Here is an 11,599-nt window from a genome sequence, read left to right as displayed (position 1 = left end):
CTTTACCTTTATTCCGGGACCTTAAAGCAAGCGCCCAAACCACTGGACCGCACTGCGTCACTATGTGGGGACATTCCCGTCGGGGTTCCTTTGGCCTTTTTCTTATTCACAAATCCGCTTAAACATCCCTTTTCCTTATTTATTATTTTTTCCATACCAATAACTAATATGTGGAATGCGCTGCCTATCGCCATGAGGTCAGAGGTAAAGTTAAAACCCTTCAAGAAAAAGTTGGCATCCTTTCAATCAGGACGATATTCGTTCGTTCGTCTGTTGTAAGTGTCGCCGTGCCAATACATTTACACTTTGCACTTGTTAGTTTATTTGTTCTGATATATATTTTTCCTTTTGGTCTCCCTTCTCGTTTTATATTAGGGTTCTAGGGGATGGGTTATCTATAGACTGCTCGCAGGTCCTTTTAGTTAGTCGAACCACCCGCTTTGGTCACGAAAGCGAGCCGAGGGGAGAATATCATTGCTCAATCACTATTCTCCCCTCGACTCGCTTGCGTGACCAAAGCGGGCGGTTTGACTAACTCAGAAGGGACTGCGAGCAGTCTAGGTTATCTTTTACTTTATTATTATTATTATTATTATTATTATTATTATTATTATTATTGCTTTTTTTTACACGGGGGAAGGGTTAGGCGGGTTTACCTAGTAGGGAACCTCTTGTTCGTCTGTATGCCTACCTGCCTTTGGGCGAATTTGTTAAATAAATAAAATAAAATGAAATGAAATGAAATGAAATTTAAAAAGTCTACAGAATAAAAGCGATAATATTATAAGCACAAAAAATTAAATTTACACAATTTTTAGATGTGCCAAAACATTTATAACAGCAGGAAAATCCAAGATTGGGTTTCACAGGTCGTTGGGTCGAATTGTTAAAAATTGCGCAATTTTGCATAGCTTTTGACTGTAGTGTTTGTACACAGAGTTCAGCTAAACCGAGTTTTCTACCAAACTTGGCGGCTTTTTCTCGAATTTAGCGAGGACACTTACATATTGGTCGCACGACTTAATATTGCCATCGCAACCGTATTGTGGAATGCCAAATTCTGAAAAATTTACCCTAAAACGGTCAACTTTCAGGATGTCAGTGCTTTAAGAGTTTTTAATTTTTCTTGACCAATGAAAATACGAAGTAAAAGCCGTAAATTGTGATTTTTTTTTTTCGCTTCTTAATTTTCGTTAAACGTGAGCATGGAATGTTTGTCACCGTGATGCGTTTTTTCCTACTGTATGTACCATGTCCGACTCAAAGACGTGTTAAAGGGAGGGGCCATTAGACAAGGCAGACGAACAAAATTCATGCAACGAAAAAGCCCAAAAAAATTCGTGCAAATAAGTAACTGATATTATAAACTTACAAAAAAAAAATAATAATAATATAATAAAAATAATAATAATAATAATAATAATTAATAAGATAAACCCAAACTGAAATCCTCCCTACAAAGTCTATTCTAATACTTTAATCTGGAGATAATCAATGAAAGAAAGAAATAAATAAATAAAATAAAATAAAACCTATTTTACAAGGATGCCATTTGGAATCTGTAGTGTGGTACTTGAGATTTGAACTCCGTTATCGATAACGCTGTACGCAGGTGGTGAGATAGGCTCTAATTCCACGACACCATACGGCTATTGTGGAATTGCAAGCGTATTCTTAGTATCCCTTATTGTACGAAGTGAGGTCGTTTCTTTCGATAAATTTTGACCTTAAGTATTCCGGAGTATATTAATTGTGTAGCGTTTTAAACATTAATTAAAGTGGATTTAGAAATCGTACGTTGGTCGTTCAGGTTTCGCCATAAGTTCATCTGCGTCACAGTCGTAATTTGAGAAGACTACGGTACGTTCCGCGCGATTTAATTTTGGAGTTTTTGGATCTTTTTAAAAGACTCACCTGTTCCCAGGAGAATCATTGCCTTGGTAAGTTTGTAGATATAGTGTAGTCTTACAAAAGTATACTATTTAAGAGCTAACGCTTCAACTCACGGTGTGCTCGTGTTTTCATCAGTGGTTAACTAAGATGGAAATGAAAAAAAGAATGTTTTTGACGAAGTCGGCCTTTAGATGTAGTCCCCACAATAGTGTGTTCAACTAGACTTTAATAAAAACGTATTGATGACAGCAGCCCATGAGTTGACTCATGGGCTCCTGTTGATAATGATTATGATCAATATTATCATTGTCATCAATATTACCAAAATTAATTTTTGCACAATTTTCAGGTCATGGTAGTTTTGTGTGAACTAAGCAGGTTTATTATTATTATTATTATTATAATAATAATAATAATAATAATAATAATTATTATTAATATATTATTATTATCATTATTATTATTATTATTATAATTCCCTTATAAATTATAAAGGTGGGATCAAGTAACTGTCGAATGTCAGATTCCTATGAAAAATCACATTCGTACTTTCTGAGGAAACTGCATCATTAATATTCAAGCTGATTGTAACGCAGAGGACAAATGTGAGGCCCTCCCAGGAGTTTGGGAGAACAAGGGAATAATGCCAAAATATTTTAGGGACCAAAAAGCTGGGAAGAAGTTTGAAATTAATTTGGGGAACAAGGGAACACAAGCAAATATTTAAAGGGAACAAAGGATCAAGGGAGGGAATCACTACAAGTTAGGGAGAGGATTGCTAAGCATAAGATTGAATAACTAGAGAGCCGGAAATAAAAAAATTAAACCAATGACACTTCTTGTCAGTTTTCAGTTACCATCGTTACGTTTGTCATTTCTATTTATTTATTTATTTATTTATTTATTTATTTATTTATTTATTTAAGTTAATTATTTATTTTGGCATTGCATAAATAAACTTACAGAGTATAACTTGATGACAGAAAGGAGAAAGAAACCTCACCTAACAAAAGCCATGAAGGCTTGTTCGTTAAGGTTCCCTCACATGAAACTTGAGATGGGTATTAATATCAGAGATACAATATATAAAGATATATAAAGATATAAAGATACAATATATGGCAAAAAAAGATACAAAAGATACAAATTATGAAGCTTTTATCTGTGGTAGAATAATATTTATCTACAATAGATTTTTTTTAAAGTTTCTTTCTGAAGGATGCCAGAGTTGGAGAGCCAGTTATACCGATGGCAAGGAGTTAAAAAGTTTTTATCTTTCTTAAAAAAAAAGGTAACAAAAAAAATGAAACCTGTCGAATAATTGTTCTACATAAGGGAAGACGAAAGAAGCTTACGTGCCATGTGTTGTAGCCGTTTCTTTAATTGAGAATTCTCAAACGCACTTCAAGTTGGCAGTTTGCCATGGTCGTTTTTGGATAGTATAATTCTGAAACTTTTTGCTGTGTTTTCTGATTACTGATGGCCATGATAGAACCAGATTTCAACTTGACAAATTTGACAAAGTCCAATTAATTTCGTCTTTTACACAACACAATTAATGGGCAGAGATATCATACATTTCTTTTATTTCTTTAATTTCCTGTAAACTAGAATCTACCCCTTGTCTAATTTATTTGCAGACTAGGTTCATTCCCGTAGACTATTTGGAATCTTTTTTTTGTTGCAGATGGCAGTCACGGAAATGGTTGCCGAAACATTTGGCTTCGCCAAATATTCTAAATTTTTATTTTTATTTATTTTTCTCATCAGTCTTAAATTAGTGGCCAAAAATCTGAATTACAATTTTTTTCCTGCATGAATTCGTCCTTGATGGGTCCACGGATTGGCAGAGTGATCTTATGCAAAAGTTAAAGTAATGTAAAGAGGTAGACTACTCAGTTCTGTGCGGCTTGAACCCAAAAGCAGCAAAAATCATTTAACATGGTTCTTCAAACCTGGTCGTTGTCCCCATGTTTCGAAACAGGTGCTTCGTGCAACAACAACAAAAACACTTTCGATGAAAATGTCGCTTTGCGGTTTTAGGTTTCAATTTCCGCTGCCAGATAAATGCGAAAAGTCACGATTTTTTGAAATGCCAATATATAGCATTCTCGATTTAAAGCACTTACTCTGGGGCGTTGCTTTCGGCTCTAATTTAGCCCGCTCTTCCAAAATGTCTGAATATTCAATATCATGATCAACAGCAAAAGAACTAGTATGATAACCGACAAAGACAAAAAAGGGACGAAAAGTAAATAATTTTTTGGTTTTCGTGTTACCAGTAGAGATACACTTTCTTTGAATTAAAATGAAAATTGATCATCTCCAGTGGGTTTCATTATATATGAACAATAACGACAAAAGGTTACATGTGGTGCTTTTACGCCATGATTTATCATTGGCTAAACAAATTGATTTAAATATCGTCAGCTTTTTTTACCAGACCACAAACAATTTTCCAAGTCAATACCTTGTCAAGAAATATCTTTTTGCGGGCAAGAGGTAATCCAATAAGATTTAGCAGAGCCATCATCAAATTCTTTCAACTCAAAATTTGCTGCCGAAAGCGTAAAGGGAAATATGGAAAAGGTGGCGGAAAACTGTCTAAGACGACCATTTTGTAGACACCTGACCAGGGCCGATATGATGCACCCCGTGGAAACTGCTTTCAACAGGTTGGTTTTCTTACAATTGTCCTCCTAGCTTGTTTAATTTTAGATTGGCAAGACCGAGAGAAAGAATAGGTATCCTCGGTTTTGCCCATCTTAAAAGATTTTGGAGAAATTCCAATTACTGAGAGCGTTTTGCAATTGTGTGATCAATACTATGAGATGAGTCGTTATTGAGAGTGCTATTTCGGCTTCAATATATAGAAAGGAATTCAAGAAAACTTTAATGATTGCTAACGCTCAATGGATTTTTTGCATTATTTTGCATGGCACTTTCCGCATGAAATCTTAAGGAGTCGAACGAAAACGCTAATAAAAAGATGACAGTTAAATGCGTTTACCTTTCCTGTCCTAATTGTGTATGGTACAAAAATACAGCAATTCATCGTGGGGAATTGAATGGCCAATTGCTGAATGGGTTAGAATAGGCCATAATTTACTGCCAACATCAGAAGACTTTAAATAATATATAGTTTATATTGTAAGGAAAACTATACCAGTTGTCTCTTAATTCCCACGGCAGCAGCTAAATATGAGTAAGAAAGAATTTTCAGCTTTTTGAAGAAGAGTTCGTAATGAAATAAGGTCATCAGGCAGAAAGCTATAGTTTTTCCTGCCGTAGGTGAAATGTTTTGTATTACGTCACTCAACAAGGCCAAGTTTATGCAACGGAGAGGTCAAAATGAGCTTCTGAATGAAATTTTAGCGCTAAAACTGCTGCCGGAAAATGTTTGCAAAAATATTTCCGAAGTAACACAACGGACCCTCCTCAATATTTGGTGCTGGCCTTAATTTTTTCATCGTGAAATACAAGAAAGGAATTTCTGTTTACTTGTTTTCGTTTAATTCAATACATCTTAACGATGAAATGAATCACTTATTGAACGGCGGGTATGAAATCAAGTAAAGCTACGATCCTCGCAGTTATGAACGCAATTTTGGCAATTGCGTAGAGAAGCCTGAAAAATTCAGGACTTCAACGGCATTTGAATACGAGACCCCGCGATAGCGATATAGGGAGCTGGTCATTATAGTTTCTGGGTTTTAACGTTCCCGTGAGGAACGAATTAACGATGAAATGATATATGAAATAAATCACATATTAAACTGCGGATATGAAATCAAGTAAAGCTATGATCCTCGCAGTCATGAACGCAATTTTGGCAATTGCTAAAGGACTTGCGTCGGGATATTGTTGGAATCTCTTGATTTAGAACGAACAGTTTTAAAGGAGTTCTTAGCCTACCTGCTGAGCGGCCGAGGGCGACAGCATGTCATAAAACATTTCGCCAATATTTATCACAGGCCTTTTTTCCATTTAATGTTAAATACAAGCTTTCTTATTTTTTCACCGTCAAGTGAAGGTTAAAATACCGTCCTTTATGTTTCATTCGCTTCCGGCGAACACGGAAAAACAACTGATGTGTAATACCTTAATGTCTAAAACATTTTGTACCAAACACTAACACGCATCGTATACTCGTCGAGTTTACTTGGTGAATGGAAAAAAAAAAATAAATGGCGAGGATAACGTTTTTATACATATTCAGCTGTCATACAATTTATGTCAATTTTTAGTAACCCGACTTGCCACAAAACAGCTGTCTCCTGAGATCATTTATTTCTTGGGGCAAGATCGGTTGGCGAAATTAAACCTTCTTTGTTATGTTATTATACAGAGCGTAAACAGCAAAGGACGGGTACAAGTCATGAACTTCGTTTTCTCTTTTTTTTTTTTTTTTAAGTTGCGAATATTAAACAAGATATTAACTGAATTTGATCGAATGAAAAGTGTCCCAAAAAACACCTCTTCTTATTGGAGTGTAAGAGTTTTATGAGGAAAAGCATCCAAGTGGAAAATGCATATCAGTGACATAAAAACGCTAAGAGTTTAAAGAGTAAGTAAGATTATAAATAAGAACTCTCCACCTACTTCAGTTGGTCCATCATCTTGACTTCTCTAAATTTCACTCCCCGTTACGGTGCCAAACAACATAGTAATAATAATTTTGTGGTAATTTGTCATAGAGAAGACAATATTTTGCAGCTAAAAAATATGTACAAGCGGTCTACATTACAGTTTTTCCAATATATCTGCTCAACAATCTAAACCATAAAACAGTCAGAGATGAAGGTAATGACTGATTCGCAACACGAGACTACGTTTTCACATGCAAAACGCGCTCAAACGTCAATCAGCATTGATCTTTGGCAACAATAGAAAATAAATTTCTCTAAAAGCAAACTCCAGGGCGCTGCATTAATGTTTCAACTCAAGCAGCTTAATCAAGATTTAATGACCTCCAAATTTGTTTTATCTCACGAATTGGCTTTATGATTTTACAATTTATTACTCAACAGAATAATCGCCTTGCTGATTTGTAAATGACGAAAGCATATGGAAATTGCCATGGACACACGGTGATGGCTAGTTTTCTCGTGTAATAAAATTGACAAAATTGTATATGACATTTGCTCCTGTATTTCGTGATTTATTGCCTCTTGTGATATTTGGAAAGTTCTCATCTTGGAATTTTGAAGCCTTTCATATCCTCACTTGTGCTCCTCAATCGCCAAATGAAGATAAGAAAAGAACTCTATTTCAATAATAATAACGTATTCTCGTTTGTCTCACGATGTGGTCACTTGTGATGTAGATCGCGACGTTTCGACTGCATACTGGTAGTCTTCATCAGGCGATGGGGTCGACTGATTACGCGTCTCCTTTTAAGGACGATACTCCGTTGTGACTGTTTGGTTGTCGACTGCTGTGATTGGTGGATGTCGATACTCGCTGTTTCGGTATTTTGTTCCTTTGGCGGTCCGCTGTCGTACGGTTCTCCTGTTGTTGTGTTTCTTGATCGTAGGCATCCGAACTTCCGGAATTTCTATTCCACTATCCCTGTTGATGTTGTTAGGGTGCGTGTGTACCAATGACGATCACGATCAATAAACTTTACTTCGTTCCGAAGCGGGTTATGTCCGGTGTTGTTAGCGTGTTCTGAAAAGGCGGAGGTCTGGGTACGGGTACGTCCTTTGATTCTATCTTGTATAGGTCTCAGTCCAATCTCACCGATGTAGACTGACAGGGAATCCTGTAAACCACGCCATCTTGTTTAGTCGGCTCGACAGCGTCTTTCGGTCGAACTAGATGTGATCTTAATGTAGTCTCCGACTTGAAAACAGCGCGTATGCCTTGTTGCTGTAAGCAGTAGCGAAGTTGTTCGGATAGGCCTTTGACACCGCAGTAGACTTGTACTCGATCGTGGGCTAGGCACTGCTACTCGGTTTCCTGATCTTGGTGATTTTCTGCAAGAAAGAAAGAGGGTAACCATTAGAGACACAAACAGAAGACAGGTGCTTCTTCTCCTTGGAGATAACAGAGGGTTTTGTTACAAGACGTTTGACGCGCTCGTAGAAGAACTTGACAATACCGTGTTTTACTGATTGTGGGTGGTGGGAATCATACGCTAAGTACTCATCCAAGTGCGTAGGCTTTCTGTACACGCTGGTGATTAGGCGGCCATCTGGTTCTCTTAAAACAGCGGTGTCAAGGAAAGCGAGTTTGTAGTCGTTCTCTGTCTCCAAATTGAATCGAATGGAAGGCTGCAGGTTGTTCAGATGCTGTAAGAAGCTATCAACGTCCAGGATGGTGAAAGTGTCGTCCACGTAGCGTTTCCAGATCCTAGATTTGTAGGCCGAAGTAGTTTCTAACTGTTGTTCGAAACTCTCCATGTATAGGTTAACAATAACAGCGGAGACCAGGCTTCCCATAGCTGCTCCTTCTAATTGTTTGTAAATTGATCCGTTATACTGGGAGTATGTGGACCGCAATACGAGATTCAGGAGGTCAGTGATCTTAGCAGGTGTTAGTGTCGTGCGTTCTGCAAGGGTGGGGTCTTCCTCTAGTGTCGGTAGTGCGGTTTGTACAGCGAGGTCGATAGGAACCTTGGTAAACAGAGACTCTACGTCGAAAGACACAATGATGTCGTTGTCTAGGATAGTCTTGCTGCTAATGGTGGATACGAAGTGAGCTGAATTAGTCACCGTGAAACCCAAGTAACCTGTTAAAGGAGATAAGATGTTAGCTGAGTGAGCAGATAAATCATATGCAAAGATAACATGACACAATAGGTCTTAATTAAGGGTACGCTGGCCTTGTGAATCTTTGGTAAACCGTAGATTCTAGGCGGCTGTTTGTGTCCAGGTCTGCTTTTGTTGTAAACGCGTACGCCTCATGAAGACTGGCAGAATGCAGTCGGAATGTCGCGATATACACAACAAGTGACTACATCGTGAGACAAACGAGCGAATACTTTATTATTATTGTACTTCACCAGGATGTATAAAAGCAACCTTTTTTACGACATTAACTTTACTTCAGTTTAATAAATACTTTAACTATACTGCTATTTAGGGACACTTAAATACTAGCTATCTACTCTAAAAGAAATAAACTAAGGTAAAAGTTTAGTAAAAATACCAGCTGAACGATAAAGAAAAACGTATATTGCAAACGTTTACAGTTTTCCGACTAAACTGAGTGAAACGACGTCATTTCGTAGTCATCTCTTTTTATATATAAATTTCAACGGCACTAAACGATTTCCTCGAATGTGTACGCCATAGGTAGCTCCTTGAATAAAACTGATCAGCATAATCACCAAAGAATTCTTAGAGTGCGAGCAGTTCCTTCTAAGCCAGACTAGCCGCCCTCTTTAGTCACGTTTCTTGTTTCGTTATCAAATGAAGCTATGATCCTCGCAGTTATGAAGGCAATTTTTGCAATTGCGTAAAGAAGCCTGAAAAATTCAGGACTTCAAAGGCAGATCATATATGATCCATTTCATATATCATTTCATCGTTGATTAATTCCTCACTGGAACATTGGAACCCACAAATGACCAGCTCCTAACGTCAGTGGCTTCATAGCTCAGTTGGTAACAGCGTCGCACCGGTATCATGAGGTCACGGGTTAAAAATCCGTTGAATTCCTGAATTTTGCAGGCTTCTTTACGCAATTGCAAAAACTGCCTTCATCGTCTGCGGGGATGATAGCTTCACTTGATTACATATCCTCAGTTCATATATGATGCATTTCATATATCATTTCGTCGTTGATTCATTCCTCACGGGAACATTGGAACCCACAAATGACCAGCTCCCGACATCAGTGGCTTCATAGCTCAGTTGGTTAGAGCGTCGCACTGGTATCGCGAGGTCACGGGTTCAAACATCATTGAACTCCTGAAAATTTGAGGCTTCTTTATGCAATTGCAAAAATTGCCTTCATACCTGCGAGGATCATAGCTTCACTTAATTTCAAAACTGAACTATACGTTAAAATAATCAACTATTGTAGCTAATACATTCACGCATACCGAATAATATGTGCGGATAAGTCTAAGAGCAACCAGCACAAACATAGATAATAGTTTACTTCAATAAAACTAAGAGCATACAAGACAGAACTCCTAGCGTAAAGTAAGGATAGGCAGTACAGGTTATGAAAAGCGTTCAGATATGATAAAAAACTGGAAATCGAAACGTCACTTTCTAGCACTCGATTTATTTTCGTCTCAATAAATTCACGACAATTCAATAATTTGGTTTTTCCACATTAAAGATAAGTGCTTCTCAGATTGATAAAACATTATCATTCATTTTTATCCAGGTGCTGGCAATATTGAGAATAACCAACATGATAAAATCCGGTGAGGACTCCCAACCCGTAGGGACTGCTATGGATAATAAAATGATGCCCAGCCAACGAAGACGAAAAAAAGTAGTCACATTTGCAAGCCTGTCTCAGTTAGCTGAGATCCGAGCACTAGCAACATGCGAATCTCATTCGCAGTCGTCATCTGATAGTGAAGCAGAGAGCGTTGCGGAGACTGCATTACCAGCTTTACCAAAACCAAGCCTGTTTTTGAAAATGCCTTTGGAGGATCGCGACGCCACTTGTGGCAATGTGAGTAGAATTTCTGGCCAAAACCGGAAATATTTCGTGTATAGCTTACGCCGGTTCACAAGAAGTAAGTCGTGGTGTGATTTATGAGATATGACTTTATAGCCCACGAACAAACTACTGACATAAATGTGTTTAATGCGAACATAGAAGTAAAGTAATATACGGTATGCCAATAGATCATATTCGTTCTTTCAGTAGTGGACTGGAACTAGTTTCCAATGGATGCTAATGCGGGGAAATAAAAAGTATTTGCACTTGAAAAGATTTCCTCGCGTTAGCCTCCATAGCAAAGCTAGTTCCATTCCAATACTTAGAATACGAATATAGCATGTTTAATCGGCAGCCACACTCAAAGCACACGTTTTACTTTTTTTTAATTCCTAGCATGCATTGCCACATGCCGAAGTAACAGTGAAGTCACACTGACAACATTTCACTTAAAACATTACACAGGCTATTACGGCACTGGTAAAAAAAAAATAAAAAATAAAAAAAAAAAACATTCTTAACTTTGAAATACGAATTGACTGCATAACCACAAGTGTGACTATTTTAATCAATGAACCCAGGCCGGAAAATTTGTCTAAGTTGAATCCAAGTCATAAAAAAAAGGCAAGGAAAGGGTTCATGGAGCACTATATGTATACTCAGGTTACTGAAGTGCGTTCGACAGTGGCCTTGGAAGCAAAGGAAAAGGGTAGGAAAGAAACAATCTTAGAGGACCGAATAGAATTCACAGTCGAATTCAGGGGAAGACGTGTGCTATAACCGCCAAAATAAGTTTAGTCATAGCGTCGTCAGTGAACTTTTGAATTTTACCTTGACATCTTGATAGCACAAGATGCAGTTTTTCTGTTTACTTGGCATTAATTTCACGCGATTAGACAAACATTTCGCCCTTCCTAAGTTCGGATCTGAGTAGTTTATCTTGACTATTTGGAATCCGAAGCTCGGGGTGTGACTGGTTCACATCGATTTTCGATTTTTCACGGTTCGCCAGGCCCAGGCCCAAAGAGTGTATAGTTCTATTCACTGCCATTGGATATATCACTGTATAGTGGATTGT

The 11,599-nt window shown here is 37.6% G+C and overlaps 2 protein-coding genes across 2 annotated transcripts in view; one reads left to right on the top strand and one right to left on the bottom strand.

The window, feature by feature from the left end:
- Window positions 1–4,455: 4,455 nt before the first annotated feature.
- Window positions 4,456–11,599, top strand: part of LOC138026911 (sodium channel protein 1 brain-like) — a 50,016-nt gene continuing 42,872 nt past the window's right edge. The window contains exons 1-2 of the mRNA XM_068874367.1: window positions 4,456–4,568; window positions 10,237–10,533. Coding sequence (XP_068730468.1) covers window positions 10,264–10,533 — 270 coding nt within the window. The 5' untranslated portion in view covers window positions 4,456–4,568; window positions 10,237–10,263. The remainder of the gene's footprint in view (window positions 4,569–10,236; window positions 10,534–11,599) is intronic.
- On the bottom strand, window positions 7,833–9,870 carry LOC138025328 (uncharacterized). Its single transcript, XM_068872559.1, has 2 exons — window positions 9,858–9,870; window positions 7,833–8,626 (listed from the first exon to the last, which is right to left on the bottom strand). The coding sequence occupies exons 1-2, from the start codon at window positions 9,868–9,870 to the stop codon at window positions 7,833–7,835; spliced, it is 807 nt and encodes a 268-aa protein (XP_068728660.1).

The sequence above is a fragment of the Montipora capricornis genome, chromosome 12 (assembly GCF_036669925.1).
Source record: "Montipora capricornis isolate CH-2021 chromosome 12, ASM3666992v2, whole genome shotgun sequence".
NCBI classification, from domain to species: Eukaryota; Metazoa; Cnidaria; class Anthozoa; order Scleractinia; family Acroporidae; genus Montipora; species Montipora capricornis.
This window is presented reverse-complemented; position numbering and strand designations above follow the sequence as displayed.